The 22,224-nt window shown below is 35.2% G+C and overlaps 2 protein-coding genes across 6 annotated transcripts in view; one reads left to right on the forward strand and one right to left on the reverse strand.

Moving 5' to 3' along the window:
• The window catches only part of CCSER2 (coiled-coil serine-rich protein 2), a 143,431-nt gene that overhangs the window by 47,330 nt on the left and 73,877 nt on the right, over positions 1–22,224 (reverse strand). For 4 of the 5 annotated variants that reach the window (XM_011985769.1, XM_011985788.1, XM_011985807.1 and 1 more), the window contains 2 exons: positions 21,412–21,607; positions 1,367–1,450 (listed from right to left, as the gene is read on the reverse strand). In XM_011985769.1, coding sequence (XP_011841159.1) covers positions 1,367–1,450; positions 21,412–21,607 — 280 coding nt within the window. The remainder of the gene's footprint in view (positions 1–1,366; positions 1,451–21,411; positions 21,608–22,224) is intronic. The other variant, XM_011985780.1, reaches the window with a different exon arrangement.
• On the forward strand, positions 4,875–6,091 carry LOC105543711 (calcyclin-binding protein-like). Its single transcript, XM_011985753.1, is given in 3 exon segments — positions 4,875–4,931; positions 4,934–5,266; positions 5,912–6,091. Coding segments are annotated over 3 exon segments (570 nt in total).

The following is a 22,224-nucleotide window of genomic DNA, read 5'->3' on the forward strand; positions in this document are numbered from 1 at the left end:
AAAAAAAAAAAAAAAGATCACGTCACTGCATTCCAGCCTGGGTGGCAGAGCAAGACTTCATCTAAAAAAATAATAATAAAATAAAAAATAAAATCTTTACATGTAAAAAACCTTTTCACACATACACACAAAATTCAGGAAAGAGGTCAACTTTGCTTTTAAAATGTCAGTGACAAATTCACAATTTTTTTTTTCTAAACTGGGAGGTCATCGGAGGTTACCTAAGTCAATGGTTCTCAACTGAGTGTTGAGAAAGAGATGGCCTGCTGGAACCTGCGGACTTAATGTATTATACTGAGAGCAGGATGAAAGCTCGGGGTTGGGAAGTAATTTGGGCAAGGACAGGTAGTCAACAAGTTGAAAAGCCAAGATGAGAGAACAAGATTGACTACTGTACTATACTCTTATGATTTTGATTGCTTTACATATAATCTTTTTCCCAATAAATCACTCTGCAACCTATGAGAAAATAATGCTTTTCTGTCCCACTAATTCCAGGCCTGGCCCCTTGAATTGTTTTGAAAGTGATATGTGCCACATCCAAGCAGAATTCACATGTGATCCTATCAAAGTTCTCTTCTCATGAGCATAATAACATCTCCCACAATAGGGACTGATCCTTCAGTATGGATCCCAGAATGAAGAAGACACATGAAGCAGAGTCCCAGCTGATCTACAGCCAATATGTAAGTGAAATGTAAATTTCATTATTATAAGCCACCATTACTTTCAGGTTGTTACTGCAGATGACTAGCAAACACTAATAAGTGTACTCTGAAAATGGGATGTAAAAGCGAACTATAACTTGACTTGAAAACATTAAGTTAACCAAGAATCTCTGTGTGTGCTTAAGAAATAAATATGTACTTAAATAGTTGCAAATAGTTGCAAAATAAAAGAGCTTTCTTCAACTAAACATAGACATAAAGATAGTAAGACTTATAAAAAAACACTTTCACAAAAATACATCTGTATTCTGTATTTTTAAACATGAAAAAAGATAAATTAATCTCATTTTTGGTATATTTCTTCAATTTTAGGATTTATATATGAGAAGTACCTATAACCATTTTAACTTTTATTCATACTCATATTTTAAAAACTCAATTATTTATCATTATGAGCAATATATTTTCTTTTAAAATCCTGCAACAGTAGTAATAAAGGGACAAATCATTATCCGACTGATAAATTCAAATTAAAGCACCACAGAGATATCATTTCAACTAAACAATGCAGCAAAAGTTAAGAACAAACCTGATGCTGTAGGTATTAATACATTTATTATTGTTTTAATTGTCACGGTATCATTATTTTAGTATTAAAAAAGAATTTTGAAAAATCCAGCATGACTACATAGTCATACCTTATATACTTTATCACCATCTTCTGGTTCCGGACTGGACGGCAATGATAGTTGAATATCATGCAATGAACCACTTCCATCATGCTGTCAGAAAGAAGGGAAGAAAAACACTCGATTAATACAGTAATTGTGGACATTCAGTTCAACCTGAATTTGCCCAGACCAAATGCTAGCATGGTGAAGAACAAATGGGAGATAAAATTTTAGAAATCTTCTTTTCCCCTATATATACTGGTAGAAGGAAATGTGGAAGAAGAAAAAAGGGAGCTACGGCAAGAATAATCTGTGGAAGTAAATAACGGATACTATATAAGCAGTTGAAATAGAGAACCATTAAACACATGAGAAATTTCCTAAAGAATTTTAAGACTGTTTCACCTAAGAAAAATGTAAAACAAAAGTCAACTGAATCTGTTTTGGTTTAGACATGTTTTGTCTAAACCATAAACAATAATATTAAATAACTCAATAAACAATAATATTAAATAACTCAATAAGGCTTAGCAGCAAAAATAACTGAATTAAAAATACTAGCTACATGAGGATATATATCTCATAACTCCATTTATATGAAGTCTGAGAAAAGGCAAAACTATGGTGTTAGAAATCACAAGAATGATGGTAGACTAAAGGGAAGGGGGTTACTGACTAAGAAGGAATATTAGGGAACCTAGTAGGAAGCTGGAAATGTTCTATGTCCTGAGTGTATGGTAGTTAAACATACATATGAAAAGCTTGTGCTGTACACTTAAGATTGGTACACCTTAACCACTTTACTGGATGTATATCATGCCTCAAAAAAAGTTTGAAATAAAGATTTTTGTTCTAAAACATTATAAAGAAAATAAGATGACAATATTAAGTTCCACCGTTTGCTGAAGTGGTTTAGTAATAAGAAACCACATGCTCAATGGTTCAGAAAGACAGCCTCAAGAAAAATGAACCAGTGAAGAATACAACTGGATGATGTGCTACCTTGATCAGGGCTGAGCCCCTGACCAAGGCAGTACAACTGAGGTTCAACACCTTATTTGTTCATATGACTCCTGGCTGTCTCAGTAAACCCAGTGACTGAATAGTAACCTTCAAGGAACATAACATCGCAATCTTCCTCAGATATATCTTTTCTGGTTCTTCCATGCCATGAATAATGTCTACAACAGGGGAGGTGAGCATGTAGGTTATTTTCTTCTTAACTTATTGTACTGTATACGCACTGACACAGAATCTCTAGGGAGGGGCCCAGAATTTCTAAATGTGTATTTAGGGAAGTTCAAAAGGTAATGCTGATTGACAGTCAAGAGTAAGTGTTTGTCAAATTTCCAGGACAGATAAATTACTTTTCTATGGTGGTGTCAAATGGACATTAAGACTTTGATCTAAGAACATAGGCAACATTCTAATGAATAGCAATATTCTCAGAACACGTTTTTTAAAATTAAGAAATAAAGAAAGTAAAGTTAGTTTTACAGGACTCATCTCAGTAAAAAGTTCATCTTTGTTATTACTGCCTAGACATATAAAAGCATGGCCAGTCCTACCTACAAGTATATTTGAGAAGACAGAGAAACTATAAAATTTGAATTATTTCCAAATATCTAAATGTCTTCTTCCCAACTGCAATGCAGGAACCCCAAGGAATGTGAGACAACATAAGCACATATTGCTTTGCATTAGATGCAGGTGCACTTGTGGGAAGTGTACAGCAGAATAGAAAAAAATATAACAACAGCATTTAGGATAGAGGAAAAAAGAGAAGTCATACAAAACAGAAAATACCAGGGAGGTCACAAAATACCAGGAACTGAGTAAAGTAACTCCATAAAGCTGTTTGTAAATTAATCAGTTCATCACTGAGCAGCACTTGCTTGGATCTGATCCTAAACAGTACACAGCAAAGACTTTGAAAAACAACCTAAGATCACTTCCCAGATCCCAGACTAGCCTCTGGTAGATTTAAACTCAGAACAGATCTGGAAAGCATGGCAAAAGCTTTGAAAACAGAGCTGGCATTAAAACCACAATCAAGACAGCTAGCTGTACCTTGTAGCCTAAACTCAACCACATTGTTTGCCTGTTTAAAAACAAAATAAAGATTTAAAGAAGATCAGGAATCTCATTATACAATGTTCAAATATCTAATATATAACCCAAAATGACTCAACATCTAAACAAAGGAGAAAATGTCAACTCACAAAGGAAAAGACAATCAAAAAACGCCAACACCAAAAGACACAGAAGTTAGAATTGGAAGATATTTTAATAGAGCTGTTACTAAAATTCTCCAAAAGAGCGAACTCTTGAAGGGACTACAAAGAGGAAATCTCAGGAAAAAAAACAAAAAAACAACAGAATATAAAAAGTAGAAACAAACGGAAATTTTAGACCTGAAAAGAGTCAAAAACCAAAATTTTAAAATGCGCTATTGATGGGCTAAATACTACCATTTCAAATTACACAATAAACTTAAAGAGTGATCAACAAAAATTATCCAATCTGAATGATGAAGAGAAACAAGATTGGTCAAAAAAAATTCACAGAGCCTGCTAAGGAACATATGGGAACAATAACAAAAGAGGTAACGTTTCTGTCACTGAAGTCACGGAAGCATAGGGGTGGGCAGAAAAAAATATTTCAAGAAATAATGGATAAGCACACCTCAAATTTGGTGAAAGACACAAACCTACAGATTTGAGAAGCCAAATTTAAAAGAACAAAAAATACACCAAACACATGCTCTCTGAATATAAGAGAATTTAAGTAGAAACTAATAACAGAAAGATAATCTCCATACACTTGAAAAGTAGACAACCTTCTAAATCATCCTTGGGTCAAAGAAGTCTCAAGAAAAACAAGAAAATATTGTGAATTGAAGGAAAATAACAGACACAACATAGAGAAATGAAAACACATGCTCACATGAAAATCTGTAAGCAAATGTTTACAGCAGCTTTATTGGTAACTGCAAAAAAATTAGAAAGCAACATAAATACCCTTCAGCTGGCAAATGAATAAGCAAACTGGTAGCATTAAAATAGAACACTAACTGCAATATACAGAAACAAATTACTAATACATGGTACAGCATAAATGAATTTTTCAAGTTGCATTATGTTAAGTAAAAAAAGCCAGACTCAAAGGCTATATATTATACTCAAAAGGCTATATCATATCCATTTATACGACAACCTTTTCATATCAGTGGTTGCCAGGAGCTAGCAGTGGGTGTAGAAATTGACTTTAAAAGAAAATAAGGAATTCTGGGAGGTGACTGTAATAGCTGCACAACTGCCTGTTAAAGCTCATAAAACTGTACACTGAATTCATGCAGGTAGCGGTCTGTGCTTGGTTTGAGGGCTCAGCATGGCATTTCCTGTTCTCTCCCCGTGTGGCTGCAGCTCGGGCCTTTGGTTTGACCCAGCCCGACTTAGGCTTTGGAAGAGCTACAGAAAATCTCTAGAAGAAGCAAAGGTGTTGCTGGAGAAGGATACCAGGAAAAGAGTACACGATGCCCTTACAGGTGAAAAATCCAAAATTGAGACAGAAATCCAGAACAAGATGCAACAGAAATCATAGAAGAAAGCAGAACTTCTTGATAATGAAAAGCCAGCTGCTGTAGTTGATCCTGTTACAACGGGACATACAGTGAAAACCAGTAATTATGGATGGGATCAGTCAGATAAGTCTGTGAAAATCCACATTACCTTAACTGGAGTTCATCAAGTTCCCACTGAGAATGTGCAGGTGCATTTCACAGCGAGGTCATTTGATCTTTTGGTAAAGAATCTAAGTGGGAAGAGTTACTCTATGATTATGAACAATCTCCTGAAACCCATTTCTGTGGAAGGTAGTTCAAAAAAAGTCAAGACTGATACAGTTCTCATTTTATGCAGAAAGAAAGTGGAAAAGGCTGGGTGTGGTGGCTCACGCCTGTAATCCCAGCACTTTGGGAGGCTGAGGCAGGCGGATCACCTGAGGTCAGGAGTTTGAGACCAGCCAGGCCAACATGGCAAAATCTCGTCTCTACTAAAAGTACAAAAATTAGCTGTATGTGATGGCAGGCACCTATAATCCCAGCTACTTGGGAGGCTGAGGCAGGAGAATCACTTGAACCCTGGAGGTGGAGGTTGCAGTGAGCCAAGATTGCGCCACTGCGCCCCAACCTAGGTGACAGAGTAAGACTCTCAAAAAATAAAAATAAAAATAAAAAAAGAAGAGAAAGAAAGTGGAAAACACAATGTGGGAGGGATAACCTGGCTCAGGTTGAAAAAGAGTGCTGTTCTTACACTGCTAATAAAGACACCTGAGACTGGGTAATTTATAAAGAAAAAGAGGTTTAATGGACTCACAGTTGCACGTGGCTGGGAAGCCTCATAATCACGGCGGAAGGAGAAGCACAGGCATGTCTTACATGGTGGCAGGCAAGACAGCATGTGCGGGGGAAATGCCCTTCATAAAATCATCAGATCTCATGAGACTTATTCACTATCATGAGAACAGCATGGGAAAAACCCTTTCCCCCGTGATTCAATTACCTCTCACCAGGTCCATCCCACAACACGTGGGGATTACGTGAAAAAAAAAAAAAAAAAAATCAATTACAAGGAGAAACCCTCCTATGACACTGAAACAGATGCTAGTGAGGGATTGATGAATATTCTAAAGAAAATATATGGAGAAGGAGATAATGATATGAAGCAAATCATTAATAAAGTCTGGGTGTAACCAAGAGAGAAGCACATCAAAGGAGACAGAATTTTGAGACTTAGAAGTCCTTCTGGGAACTGTATTGTGGAAATACAGATGTTGCCAAAAAGGAAATATTGGTGAGCTGCATATATAAATTTGATAGCTATTTACACAGCCTTCTTCTAAGTAAAGGCAATGAATTCTTCATTTCCTATGAGAGGATTTATTTAAATAAAATATGTGTATTAAACTGTCAAAAAAATCTGTACACCAAAAGGATGAATTTTACTGTATATATTACATCTCAATAGAAATGCATTAGCTTGAATGATGTCCCCCCTAGAAATTCATGCCCATCCATAACCTGTGAATATGACCTTACTTGAAAATAGGCCTTTACAATGTAATCAGAGAAGGTCATGTGAAGATGGAAGTAGAGACTGGAGAGATGCATTTACAAACCAAGGAATGCCAAGGATTGCTGATAACCACTAGAACGTAGAAGAAACTCAAGTTTCTCTTACAGAGCCTTCAGACAGAGCAAATCCCTGATGACAACGCCTTGATTTTGGATTTCTAGCCTCCAGAACTATGACGGAATAAACTTCTATTGATATAAGCCTCCAAGGTGTGGTAATTTGCTTTGGCAGCTCTAAAAACCTAAGATAAGATTTGATCAAAAACAGCTAAAAGCAAACAAAAAGGAGAGAAAAACACCAGATAAATCTCAACAATCGCACCCACAAAAAGCTGAAATAGCAATATTATTATAACACGAGAAGCAGGGTAGCATTACCGAAGGAAAGTATTTAAAAAGATAAACAAAGAATTCTAATTAGTAATCAGAGGACCAATCTGCCAAGAAGATGTACCAGTCATAAACATGTATATATATCTGATACAATAGCCTGAAAATGTAACAAAAACGGACATTAAAAGGAGAAATTGAGACATGTGTAATTATAGCAGGAGATTAACACTACTCTGAGAAATTCACACATCAAAGGCAAAAATTTAGTAAGGATAAACAAGATATATATAGTACAATTAACAAGCCTGATATAATAGACATACTGCTGCCTAAGATACAGAAAGCATATATTCTATTCAAACAAACAGAGCCATCATAAAAACTGACCACACTGTTGGCTAGAGATTAACAAACTATGGCTCACACGACAAATCTGGCCAGTTGCCTCTTTTTACTACAGTTAAGAATGCTTTCACATTTCTAAATGGTTGCATTTGAGATGTTTTATCTACATAATAGCCTCAATTTTGTGTCTTGCCCAAAATGGCTAAAATATTTACTATGTGATCTTCTAAAGAAAAGTTTTCCAAACCCTGTTCTAGCCCACAAAGAAAATATTAACACCTTCCAAAGAATTTATATCATAGAAATATACTGTTCTGATCAATTAAAAAATTAGAAATTAGACATAAATTAAGTGAAAGCCCCACATACCAAGTTATTATTTTTGAAAACTGAAAAAAAAAGGAAATAAAATAAATGCATAGGATAGCCCAAGACAACTAAGAGTTACTAGTGTTTAAGGTATTAATATGCTTCAAAAAATTCTGCTCCTTTTTATTAAACACTCTAGCAGTCCAGAATTTAGGAGATCAAAAAGAGAAAAAGCTATTATTTCCATTAAAGCACAAGAGCCTTAAAGATTAGGAATATAACAATAACTGAATCAAATTAGTTACACCCCTAATAACTCTGACACTAACCAATGGTTACTACTCTCTATTAATCCATGACTACAATGAAAGTGCCCAGGCCAAAATTAGGAAACATTTGGTGGGGGCGGTGTCGGAGGGGATCATAAAATAGAAAACATACTCTTTCTAAAAAACACTGAAGAAATAACTTCATGCATTCAATTTTCATGTTTCACATTATACATACTAAAGAGCTAACATTTATTGACTAGTGCTGAGTACTGTTCCAAGTGTTTTGCATAAACATATTTAATAAATGCATAGAAGCAAAAATAGTACAAAAAATCCATAGCAACTGAACAAAAAATAAGTAATTCATAGTTAACCGACTGTCTAGGAATTCTGGGCTGCTTTACTAGGTGAAATGTTTTAGCAGTTTCTACAGGTTCTAGTTAGAATTTCTTAACTCTAAATGCAATTAGGATGCTAATATATTATCAGCATTTTATTAAAGGCGGATAAACCTTCCTCTATTGTAAAAGCATTAGAGGACTATTGTCAGCAAACCATCTTCCATTCTTCTTTTTTGACACATCACAACAGTAAATTTTTGTTCTAGTACTGTAATTCTTCCACATGTTAACTTGCTGAAAACCCTGTAACAAACTCCTTCTTACCCAGGTGATTCTTCCATGAGTTTGCAAAAACTGAGATCTTCCTATGAGTTCCAGAGCAGCTGCAATGGACATGGATACTTGAAATGACTAACAAAAATGTTTGGCAGCACTGACAAGTCCCTACTAACAAGCATCATCAGTGATGTCAACAAAGCTGCCTTGTGTTTCAGATATGCTACAACATAATCACAAGAGGCATCCTAGGAAAGGGAGCAGAGGAAGAGGAGAAAGATGTTTTCTTTCTTTTCTTTTCAAAAGTTTGTTTTTCTTTTTTAAATACAAAGGTATATGGATGAACAATCACATCACATTACACAGTCCAGAATGTACACTAAAAATAACTTTTGAGTAATAATGTAAAATTCAACAGTGGGATTTAAAATCTACTAATTCAAGCTACATTTGAGAGGATTTTAAAAACACAGACTTACAAAATACCATTTTTTAATAAGTGCTTTAGAGGTGAAGTGATCCTCACAGATGGTCAGGGCAAAGACACTTTGAAATAAAAAACATATCTATCTGGCATCCAAGTTAACTGGAATGTTGTTATACATAAATAGAACCTTTATAATATTCTAAGTAAACAGTATTTACAAATTTTTTTGTTTACATTTTTTATTGAACCTACATATTTACGTATCTGTTACATCTGTACATATCTGAACCCAGATATCCCTTCCTGTAGGTTTGTTTTGGCACTTAAAGATATTCCTAATTTCTACTAATTTTTCTACATTTTGATTTTTTAAAAATATCCAACTCCTCAAGCCATCTGTGTTCTGCTACAGTATAAGAAACTAATTTTTCCTAAACTAATAAATTTTCCTCAGCAACTTTTGCAAAAAATCGTTCTATATGCAGGTGGACGTAATGGCACATGCCTGTAGTCCCAGCTACTTGGGAGGCCAAAGCAGGAGAATCATTTGAAGCCAGAAGTTTGAGGTTGCAGTACTTCATGATCACACCTGTGAATAGTCACTGCACTCCACATTGGCAACATAGCAAGACCCTGTTCTTTAAAAACAAAAACAAAAACAAAAAAACCTTTCTATATCCAATTATTTTTTACTAAATACTTCAGCACATATTTCTATGTTTCCTATTCTCTTTCATTGCTCTAAGAGTCTATTTGTGTCAGTATTATATCCTCCTCAAAAGCGTTTTCTCCCCTTTCTCCTTTTCAATGTACACAAATCTTATCCTTTGGTGTTTCCAATTTTGGAGTCATTTTGATGAATTCCAAAAACAAAGCTGTTGTGATTTTGGCTGCAATTGTATTAAATCTATAAATCGTACTGAGAATAACTGTAGATACACACCATACACTCAAATTGTGTTTTATACAATCTTTATACAACACACAATTTATTACACACTCAGATTGTATCTTACACAATCTTTTTACAACATCTAATTTGTTACCCTTTGCAACACATCATTCTTGTAATTATTTAATTTAATACATGTATATTCCCCTAGACTATAAGCTAGCTATCTTGATTACTACTTTAATACCTGTAGCATTTATAATATTTAGTCTTCCCATAGAACATAAATGGTTTCCACAAAGTTTCTCAGGTTTATAAAGCACCGTAAATGTCTCTCAGTAAATTTACTGCTAATTTAATGTTTTATTTATACAGTGACAGCTGCCTTATTTACTACTGAAGTCCCGGCTCTATGATTTATTGGCCTTGGAGTATTGTTTTTGTACTAGAATAGAGTTTTATATTTTGGGGCGTGGGGTGGGGACATGATCCACAATAAAAATACATTTTATAACACAACCAAGTTCATATATACATGAATAGGTATGTATTTACATGTGTATGCATATATCCATGTGTATAATATAGGGAGATACACATATATCTCTCTCACTAAAAACAAATTTCATGAAAAAGTATTTGTCCTTATTACATATGATGTCCTCTGATAGTTTTATACTGTTTTACTTCATTACCAAAAATTCTAGTCATGATGAAAATTCACTTTAAGACCCACTAACCAGTTTTAACCTATAGTTTTCAGAACAATGTACTGGGTACAGGTTAAAAACTGTGTCCTCTTTATTTTTCTCTTGGATCCTTGGTACTGACAGAATAATAATAACTAAACAAATGCAGGTATTGAAGTAAATAAAATTAGCTTTCTGGGCAGCTACATAAAATTGTGAGCAATTAAAAACCCTTGACTTTTATGTTACAGTAGCTGCTATTATTAACTGCTAATGTGCATTAACTGTATTACATGTATCAGGTTATGTTGATACATCAGCATACTATGCTTAGCATTTTAGAATACTATCAGCATAATATGCTTAGCATTTTAAGATACTATGCATGATACTGTGTTAGCATTTTAATGTGTTTTTTGCTTGTTTGTTTGTTTGTTTTGTTTTTGAGATGGAGTTTTGTTCTTGTTGCCCAGGCTGGAGTGCAATGGCGCGATTTCAGCTAACCGCAACCTCCGCTTCCTGGGTTCAAGCAATTCTCCTGTCTCAGCCTCCTGATCATTACAGGCATGCACCACCACGCTCGGCTAATTTTGTATTTTTAGTAGAGACGGGGTTTCTCCATGTTGATCAAGCTGGTCTCAAATTCCCAACCACAGGTGATCTGTCCACCTCGGCCTCCCAAAGTGCTGGGATTATACAGGCATGAGCCACTGCGCTCGGCCCTATGTTAGCATTTTATGGGAATTACCTCATGCATTCTTCACAAAATTCCTGAAGTAAGAGCTATTACAATCTCTATTATCTCTTCTAGGAAACTGCAGGACAGAGAGTTTAAACAACTTTTCCAAGATTGTACAAGTAGGAAAATTTGCCTGAACCCAAACTCCACCTTGGAATTGTCTATTCTGATTTTTTTCTTGAGACAGACTCTTACTCTGTTGCCCAGGCTAGAGTGCAGTGGTATGATCTTGGCTCACTGCAACCTCTGCCTCCCGTGTTCAAGTGATCCTCCTGCCTCAGCCTCCTGAGTAGCTGGGACTACAGGCACATGCCACCATGCCTGGCTAACTTTTGTATTTTTAGTAGAGATGGGGTTTCGCCACTTTGGCCAGGCTGGTCTTGAACTCCTGAACCCAGGTGATCCACCTGTCTTTGCCTCCTAAAGTGCTGGGACTACAGGCATGAGCCACCGAGCCTGGCCTGATTTTTCTTAATTACACTTATTCCTATTAACTTTCATCATTGAAATGTAGAGATTCAACATGATCCCAATTATCCCACAACTAAAAACAACTTGAATGTCTTATCAACAGAAAAATTGATAAAAGTAAAATTGTGGTACATATATGTAGAATGGAGTGCTGTTCAGCAATAAATAGAAATGAACTACTGACACTAGCAAACCACAGATGAATATCAAAACCATTAAGATGAGTAAAAAATTCAGAAACAAAAAGAGTACACATCATATGGTTCCATTTTGATGAAATTCTAAGAAAGATAAAACTTTAGAACCAAAAGCAAAATAGTGGTTGCCTGGGCCGGGTTTGAGAAATAACTGACTGCAAAGGGAAATGAAGGAACTTTATCACCTACAGAAATGGTCTATATCTTGAAAGTGGTGGTAATTACACAATTGCGTATCTTCATCAAAACAAACTATACACTTAAAATGGGTGCAGTTTATTTGAATGTACATTCTGTCTCAATAAAGTTGATACTTTTTAAAAAAATTATCCTCTTCACCTTCCTATCCCTTTCTTAACAAGCCATTAGGTAAGACACGGCAAAATAGGTTTCCACCCCAAAAGCCCAGCAGGAAATTTCAGAGCCTAAGCAGGTTGAAAGAGCATGTCTCCACAGGGAGGCAGCTTACCAATATATGTCATATCCCAAAAGGAGTAAAAACAGCATCCATGAGGGGTGGGGAAACAGCTTGATATTAGAGTCAAACTTAAGTGGAAAGAATAGAGTGTATGTGCATAATCAGCAGCCTGGCATGGGCTATCAAAGTCAAAGCAGAGTGAGGTGGATATCCACACACAGGATGGCCTGGCAAAGGTTGCCAGAGCTCAGGCATGATAAAGAGTAAAGGGCCCAATCCCAGGTTTCAGACCCAAAATGGGTAAGGAGGGAATCCATGTGTAGACTCAACTGACGTGCAGTGTCAGAGGCCAAGCAGAGTGAGAAGGTGTCCATCTGGAGATGGAGATTGGCGTGGAATATCAGAGCCTAATGGGCTGACAAGGAGTCAGAACTGGAGTAGTATGAGAAAAGGGTACACGGAAGAGTGGGAGCAGCCATGCACGGGGATTCAGAATCTCAGCAGGATAACAAAAATAGCCGGGTGTGGTGGTGCATACCTATAGTCCCAGCTACTTGGGAGGATCGGTTGAGCCCAGGAAGTCGAGGCTGCAGTAAGCCGACACTGCGCCACTGCCCAGCCTGCGTGACAGAGCAACACTCAGTCGCAAAAAAACAAAACGAAACAAAACAAAGCAAAACAAAAACAAAACAAAACAAAAGAATGAACTCTTCATACTTTAAGCCCTGAATCCACTGATCATCCACAGATAAAAACAAATAAAAGTGGACCTCTATCTCATACCTTAAATGCACCAAAATCAATTCCAAGTTATTTGAGATTTAATTGTGAAGGTCAAAATTCTTAATTTTTTAGAAAAGAATAGAATATTTTTATGACTTCAGAGCAAGAAAGGATTTTCAAACAAGGATTTCTAAGAGTATAAACCACAAAGAAAAAGTCTGATAAATTCACTATATTAAAAACTAAGAACTTTTTTTCATCAAAGGATATCACAGAGTGAAAAAGCAGTCTACACAACGGAAGATAATATTTGCAACACATACAACCAACAAAGTACTTGCATCTAGAATATACAAAAATCTCTCTCTCTCATACACACAAAAGACACGATCAGGCAACAAACATTCCATAAACATACAAAAAGGTTCAACTTTATTAGTCAGGGAAATGCAAATTAAAACCACAATTAAATGTCACTATATTCTATCCACATGACAAAAATTCATAAGTTGGATAATATCAAGTCTGCATACATGTGAAACAAAGAAAAACAATATCTACTACTTGAGGGGAGTAAAAAAGATTGAACTACTTTGGAAAACAGTTTGGATTTTCTAGGGTAAAATACTTCCATGCTTCAGGACTCAGAAATTCCAATTCTGATTAGATACTCCAGAGCAACTTTCTCATGGTTGTACCAGGAAAATGTTCATAGGAATATTATTTGTCAGAGTCAAAAAAAAAAACAAAAAACAAAAAACTGGAAACAAACAAAATGGACATCAAGAGTAAAACAGACAAAGACATTACGGTTTGTTCATAGATTGGAGCACCAATAGAGAAATGAAAATTAATGAAGTAGAGCCAAACATGAATGAACCTTCAAAAAATGTTGAATGAAAGAAGTCTTAGGGGAATTATAATTCCATTTATATAAAGTTCAAAAAGAGGCAAACCTTATATTCATGGAAATACAAACACAGATGGTAAAAATGAGAGGGAAAACTCTAGGTTCTGGAAAGGAAAGGTACTGCAATCAGGAAAGAGCACACAGGAAGCTTATTAATGTCTTATTTCTTAATCTGGGTGGTCAAGAGTACTAGCTCCTTCATATTCTAAGTTAAACTGAACCCTTATGTTGCATATATTCTTATTATGAATATTTCATAAACTCCTTTTTTCTTGGAGTGATGAGAAAAATATGGGAATAGGGAAACATGCATGCTCTGGCTCTTCTTTGGTTCTTTGTTACCACGTGGCAATCATTCAGTCGCCTCTTAGCTCTTGGTAAACCCCACTTAGGATGATGCCACTCCTAATATTCCATCACCTACCACTGCCACTACCCGCACTGCCCCCACACACAGTGAACCAGAGAATTATGTGAGGGAAAAATTATTGGTTTTATTCTCAACGTTGGAGGGGAGGGAATAATGAAACTAAACATTTATATATCACATGTGACAGTTCATAAAACACTATTATATACTCCTTTATTTTTATCCCCCAAACAAGCATCCTGAAGCAGACATAACATAAATCATAGGAATCAAATATTTTGCAACGTAAATAAAATATTAGGAAGAAGTATTAGCATGCCTTTCCATTACTCCATCTTAAATTCTTCATTTCTTATTGCAAGGTCAAAACAGATACGAAATGTGATAAGAGCAAACAAAAAATAATGAAAAGAAATGAGATGGGGAAAGAGTGGGTGGGTATAACTACTTCAGAAAATCTTTGTAGTATCTACTAAAGCTGAATATTTACCTAACTTATAACTAACCCAGCAATCCCACTTATATATACAATAAATACAATAAAATAGAAATACAATAAAATACATTATATTGTATTTAATATTGTATATAATATAATTATAAATACAATAAAAATGCATACATATGTTCACCAAAAGACACATACGAGAATACAGCACCAACACTGTTCATAATAAACAACAAAAAACGAAACCTGTCCAAATATCTATTATAAAACAAATGAAATAAACTGCTATATTAACACCATGGAATACCCTACAGCAATGAGAATGATGCAGAAAATGGATGACTCATGAATATAATCTTAAGCGAAAGAAGCCAGATGTAAAACAAGTATATCCTATATTATTTCATTTCATTTCAAAGTTCAAATACAGACAAATTCATCTATATTTTCAGAAATCCATTGGCCACCATGAGAATGGGCAGAGGCTTCTGTTCTGGTAATGTTTCATTTCTTGCTAGATGCTGGCTACACAGGTATTTTCAGTTTCTGAAAATTTATTAAGATAAATACTTATTAATTATACCCTTTTCTGTATGTATATTATGCTTTGATAAGAAGTTTTTGAAACAGGGTATAGAGACTTAAAGAGACAAGATATCACAAAAATTTATCTTTTCATCATGTCCCCACATTCTTCATGTCAGGATCAAAATTCTTATTCAAAACTTCTAAATCAGGCAATAAACTATACAGAGGTATTAAGCTAAAATAATTCAAAAGCCCTGAGTTTAAAATGCATTCTACATTAATACGCAACTGGGTGACCTTGCAAAACACAGTCAAATTTCGGTCTCAGTTTTCTGACCATTAAAATGGAATTACTACTATTGTCCTTCTTATCCCATAATGATGTTGTGATGAGTAGTATGAGGTACACAAAAGAGATGTTTAAACTATAAAGTAATCTTAATTTGAGTAACAAGTAAAAAAAAAGTAACAAATAAAAAGTAGATCAAAGGCCAAATATAATGGTTTACAATTTTTAAAATTTTGTGTGCAGTGAGAACTTTTTTCAAGTGAACTCTTAAACAGTACTATTTAATAAAACAAAGGTTCCTTTGCTTCGGTTTGGCTAAGGCGACACAGAATGATGGTAGAATTAGTGTTGTAGGTTACCTTCACACTCTCTTCTCCCTGCTGTCCCACAAGGTATCTTCTAGAACACGACTATGTGCAACAGGCCTTGGAGTCATACAGATCAGGGTAAAAAAAATCCTGGTTTTATTACTGATTAGTTTTCTGAGCCTCACCCCTTTCAATTATGAGGGTGAAGCCAATCTCACCTACTTTTCAGACTAGAGATAATGTATATCGGAGAACCTAGAAGAATGTCCAAATAAATTTAATGACTTTAGCCTAAAATCTGGTTGTGTGCAACAGCCTCCTAAATATTATGACTTAAGTCACTCCCTCTGCTATTCACTTTCTACAAATCCCTTGCAGTAATTTTTTTAAAAAATAACAATTTGGCCAAGTCACTTGTCTGGCTTACTACTACCAACAGAACAATGCCCCAGCTACCTTTATGGCACACAAGGTCCTTGACGACCTGCTCTAAATCTATTTCTTCTGCCTCTTCTCTAGCATCCTACATTACTATTATTATTATTATTATACTTTAACTTCTGGGATACATGTGCAGAACGTGCAGGTTTGTTACATTGGTATACACGTGCCACAGTGGTTTGCTACACCTATCGACCTGTCATCTATGTTAGGTATTTCTCCTAACGCTATCCTCCCCTACCCACCCCACCACTGACAGGCCCTGCTGTGTGATGTTCCCCTCCCTGTGTCCATGTGTTCTCATTTTTCAACTCCCACTTATGAGTAAGAACATGCAGTGTTTGGTTTTCTGTTCCTGTATCAGCTTGCTAAGAATGATGGTTTCCAGCTTCATCCATGTCCCTGCAAAGGACATGAACTCATCCTTTTCTGTGGCTGCATAGCATTCCATGGTGTATATATGCCACATTTTCTTCATCCAGTCTATCACTGATGGGCATTTGGGTTGGTTCCAAGTCTTTGCTATTGTGAACAGTGCTGCAATAAACATGTGTGCATGTGTCTCTATAGCAAAATGATTAATAATCCTTTGGGTATATAACCAGTAATGGGATTGCTGAGTCAAATGGTATTTCTGGTTCTAGATCCTTGAGGAATCGTCACACTGTCTTCCACAATGGTTGAACTAATTTACACTCCCACAAACAGTGTAAAAGTGTTCCTATTTCTCCACATCCTCTCCAGCGTCTGTTGTTTCCTGACTTTTTAATGATCGCCATTTTAACTGCCATGAGATGGTATCTCATTGTGGTTTTAATTTGCATTTCTCTAATGACCAGTGATGATGAAGTTTTTTTCAAATGTTTTTTGGCTGCATAATTGTCTTCTTTTGAGAAGTGTCTGTTCATATCCTTTGCACACTTTTTGATTTTTTTTTATTGTAAATCTGTTTAAATTCCTTGTAGATTCTGGATATTAGACCTTTGTCAGATGGATAGATTGCAAAAATTTTCTCCCCTTCTGTAGGTTGCCTGTTCACTCTGATGGTAGTTTCTCTTGCTATGCAGAAGCTCTTTAATTGGATCCCATTTGTCAATTTTGGCTTTTGCTGCCATCGCTTTTGGTGTTTGAGTCATGAAGTCTTTGCCCACATCTATGTCCTGAATGGTATTTCCTAGGTTTTCTTCTAGAGTTTTATGGTTTTAGGTCTTATAATTAAGTCTTTAATCCATCTTGAGTTAATTTTTGTGTAAGGTGTAAGGAAGGGGTCCCGTTTCAGTTTTCTGCCTATGGCTAGCCAGTTTTCCCAACTCCATTTATTAAATAGGGAATTCTTTCCTCATTTCTTGTTTTTGTTAGGTTTGTCAAAGGTCAGATGGTTGTAAATATGTGTAAATGTAAATGTGTGGCATTATTTCTGTTCTGTTCCATTTGTTTATATATTTGTTTTGGTACCAGTACCACGCTGTTTTGGTTACTGTAGCCTTGTAGTATAGTTTGGAGTCAGGTAGCGTGAGCATCCTATATTTTTAACATATTCAGTTAATTAACTGATCACTGGTAAGACACATACCTTTTAAAAAACCCTTTTTTTCCCCCCAGAAACAATAATGTGTGGAGAATTAGAAATGAGAAAACACAGATTTTTTAAAAACACACAAAAAAGAAATTACATTCTCACCATCCAGGAATCATCACTAGTAACACCTTAGAGAATACCCCTCTGGAGAAACATACAGATGTAAATATAGATAGATAAATGATCATAACATATATATAGCCTTATAACCTACTTTTTTCAGTCAACAATCTCCCCTTTCCATTTTAGTAAATTTCCATCTCATCTAATATACAGACCATATTCAAATTTTCCCAACTAATCCAAAAAGTCCTTTATAGCTGATCTGTCCAAATCAATATACAATTCACAATTTCACACTGTATCTACTTGTTCTTTACATTTCTTTTAATGTAGCACCATCACCCTCCCCCACCATCTTTTTAGGACAATGAGAAGCCAAAGAGATCTCACTGCTTTTCCTACTGAATGTCCAACCTTCTGAATTTATCTTCTTCTCATTCTTTTATCACCCATTTTGCCAGATAGAGAAAAACATACATTTATGACCCCTTACGGTTAAAAATGTGGGAATGAATTTAAAGTCTGTGTAAGAAACGAACATTTTCCCAGTATTCTACTTTATTCCCAACATAAAATCAGGTTTCTTCTTTGGATAAATTACAACCACCTCAGAAGGAAAAACCCTTCACTCAGTAGATGCTGAGGGTCCGCTGATATCCATAGAATGCATAAGGTAAAACCAGCCAGTTGACAAGCCTGGCCCATGTACAAAGTCCTGAATAAACAACAAAGAATCATTATAAATTTGAAGAAATACTCCAAAAGAAAGAGAAATCAAAATAAGCATAAAGAACAAAATGACCATTTAAAAAGAGAACGAATACAGGGAATCAAAGAATTCTCAACAAAATGAAACAGAACAAACAGAAACTCTCTACTTACCATAGTTCCTGAAAAAACAGTTGAATGATATGAATAAGGAACAGCATATACGAAAGTTCTTGGAAATTGAAAATATGATTGCCAAGATAAACAGTTAAATAAAATAGAGAGCTGGAATATCAAGTCGAGAAAATACACCAGGAAACATAACCAAACCCAAAGAAAAAGAAAAATGTATAAGAAAAAATAAAAAGGTGAGGAGATTCAATTCAGAAATTCTAGTTTCTGATTACTAAAGATTCCAGAAAGATAACAGAGAAAATAAAGGAAAGAGAATAATCATAAAAATAACAAGAAAATTTCACACTACATTAATCTCCAAAGAGCCTAATAACTGCCAAAACATTAAGTGGAAAACAACCAACCAACTACAACAAAACTCAAATCTAAGGACATCACTGTGAAACTGCAGAATGCTAGAAATAAAAGATTAAAAGTATCCCAGAGATAAAAACAAGCAAAACACAACGTACAATGGATCAGAATGTAGTAGACCATTCAATGGCTAAATAAGATCCTAGAAAAGCAATCCCCTCAAATTTCTAAGGGAAAACTCTCTTCTATTGCAACAAAACTATTTCACACCAATGAAACTTATTAATATCAATCATATGTGAGACCAGAATAAAGAGATTTTCAGTAATGAAGTAACCAAAACAGTATGCCATTCATTAATCCTCTCTTAGGAAGTAAATTAAAGATATATTCCAGCAAAGTGAGAGAATAAACTAGGAAGAAAGAAGACATGGTTATAGAAAGAATGGATCCAGTCCCAGATTATGGAAAAAGTAAGTCCCTGCATGACAGCTCTAGAGAAGCTTTGGACAGTAACCTGTTCAGATGAGAACAGGTTGACTGAGGTGGGGAGGGGGGGGCCAGACATACTGTTTTTTCATTAAGCCTTTGAATAGTGTATGAATTTTTTTTTGAAAAGTATATATACGTATCACATTGATTTTTTTAATTCAGTCACATTAGAAACAAATTTAAAGAGGCAAAGACACGAAATTTTGAACTCAGTCATCTTTAAACTTCTATTAGCATTTGGGAAACTTTAAAGATGACCTAAAAAGATTTTACAATTTTCTTCTCATAATTTTGTTGTCATCACATAACAAAAAATAGGGTCAATTTTATCCGTGTGTAGTACCTAAGATTTCAGAGGCCATAATGACAGAAAAGAACCATTTACAACTTTACACAAAGAACCTCAAAAAACACTTTTTTATTTTTATAGTACCAATCATTGGTTACCAATTCACCTACTACTACTTGAATTATGCTACTTCTTTCATTATTAGAGGTGGCCTGGTCTTATTAGCTGATATTTAGTCATGCTTCATGATTCAGGACAAAACACCCAAACACAAAAGATGGTACGTGGTATAGCTAGTACAATGACTGGCTCACAGCGGATATTTGACATATTTTACCTATTTCCCACCATTCCCTACCACCTCTCCCCTTAGACACCAAAACTCCTAACCAAAAAATCATCTCCCCCGACCAGCCAGCAGAAAAACACTATATACCAATGTCTATTTTCTAGTTACAGTTAAACTAGGCTGTGAGCTCAATGTCTGGATAATTCAATCATATAATTTATTTCTGCCTCAAGAGAAGTTGAACAATCCCATATCCAAAAAGGATTCTCTACTCTTTTGTTCTTTAGTACAGAAAAGTTTCTTTTCAAAACAGTAGTCAAATATCCACAAGAATGGAGAGGAGTAGTACAGAAAATCCCTGAGTAACAGAAAACAATTTACCTGACTTTAATAGAATATTTACATTAACCATCATTTCTAACACAGGAGCCAAATTTCACTTCAACTAGCCTTTCATGTCCACATACCGCATGTTTTGTTTTGATGGCCACCAGGAATTCTAAGACAGAAAGCAAACTGAGCAGCAGAGAGAAGTCAGGCTGTTCTTTCTTAACTGTAGTTTTAAGCTAAAGTTGGCTATTGTACAAAGTACTAATACAGATTTAAAACCAAATGAAAGGTATCTATGACTTAAAATTAGTATTTTATTCCTTGATTTTCTGCTTTGCATCTGACCTTGTCTGTAAGTGCTAAATGCTCAAACAAACTAAATGCTACTGAATCAGATGCCAGGATCCGACATCGTTATCCTGTGACTTTGGACAAGTGACCAAGTGACAGCGCTGCTATGAGCCTAGATTTCCTCAGGAAAAAAAAAAAAAAAAAGAGAGAGAAGATTAAACGTGAAGATCCCAACAAAAACTGAATTATATGACTACCATTATGTAAAGCAAAAATTGTTGTTTCTTATTTGTCACTTAGTTCAAATCATAGTAGCAGCTCCTGAATACTGAATAACTACTCTGTTTCAGGCATTGGATTAGCCAATTTACAACTACTATTTCTAATTCTCTCAACAATCTTACAATGTAGTTATTATGAAAATAAAGAAACAGAAGCAGAGATTGCCTTACCAAATATCATACAACTCGTGAATACCAGGGACTGTGTAATGAGACCCTCATGCAATATCCCACAGGTTTTTTCCACAAAACTTTCTATTATATACTATTTACAAGCATTATTCTACAGAAACCTAAAAAAACATTAGGAACCCAAGTAACTATTTTTTTAAAAAAAAACTAAAGTCAATCCATTTTGCAATTCAAAATATCAGAGCTGGAAATGTTCATTATGTACTCACCTGATGCAGGAGACGTTTCAGTTTGAGTAACTGAGTTTTTACAGCAGTGCAATCCTGAACCATGTGCCGAAGGGTCATCTCATCCAGTATTACTGTATTTTCTGGTACATCAACAAACATCTTCTGAGCCTGGAAAAAGGGCATTCCTCCATAGCTTTCAAAATGACCCAAAGGAGATTCTCTATAGGGAGAGCCTCTGGAAGGGAAGAAGGTGGAGGGAAAAGATACACAATACAATCTCAGAAAGAAATAAGGATAATGAAATTATTGCAGTGATTATTACAAATCACTTATCATTATCACCAAGCCTCTGACTTGCACTCACTTCAGTCACTGATATGTTTCCACAAAAGGTGCAATCAGCTCTAGTTTATTAAAACAATTATCTTCTGTATCCCCCATCCTGTGTGTATTTTACCATACTGGACGAATAAACCTTCTTTAGGAACTGGGATAGAAACAAAATCCTCTGGAAAGACTTTATCTGAAAAAATTAAACTTATTCTTCCTTTTCTGCAATGACTGTTGTTCATCAGTTTTTAACTTTGTTTAATCTCTTAAATTGCACACCTTTTTTAGCCCCATAACAATGCTACCAACATTAACTCTCAATTTGTATACATCCTTGGACTCCCATTTCTTGAAAGTCCCAACAGGTAGTTAAGATGAATTTTTTGTTTTTATATTACTAATAAAGCATGTTTTCCAATAAAGGTTATTTAAGCTTTTGTAGAAGTTTTATATATACAGCGTATTTCCTAATCTTACAGTGCATTAAAAAAATCTACTCTCGGTAAAACCTCGTCCCTACTA

The sequence above is a fragment of the Mandrillus leucophaeus genome, unplaced genomic scaffold, assembly GCF_000951045.1.
Source record: "Mandrillus leucophaeus isolate KB7577 unplaced genomic scaffold, Mleu.le_1.0 Scaffold1075, whole genome shotgun sequence".
In the NCBI taxonomy this organism is placed as follows: Eukaryota; Metazoa; Chordata; class Mammalia; order Primates; family Cercopithecidae; genus Mandrillus; species Mandrillus leucophaeus.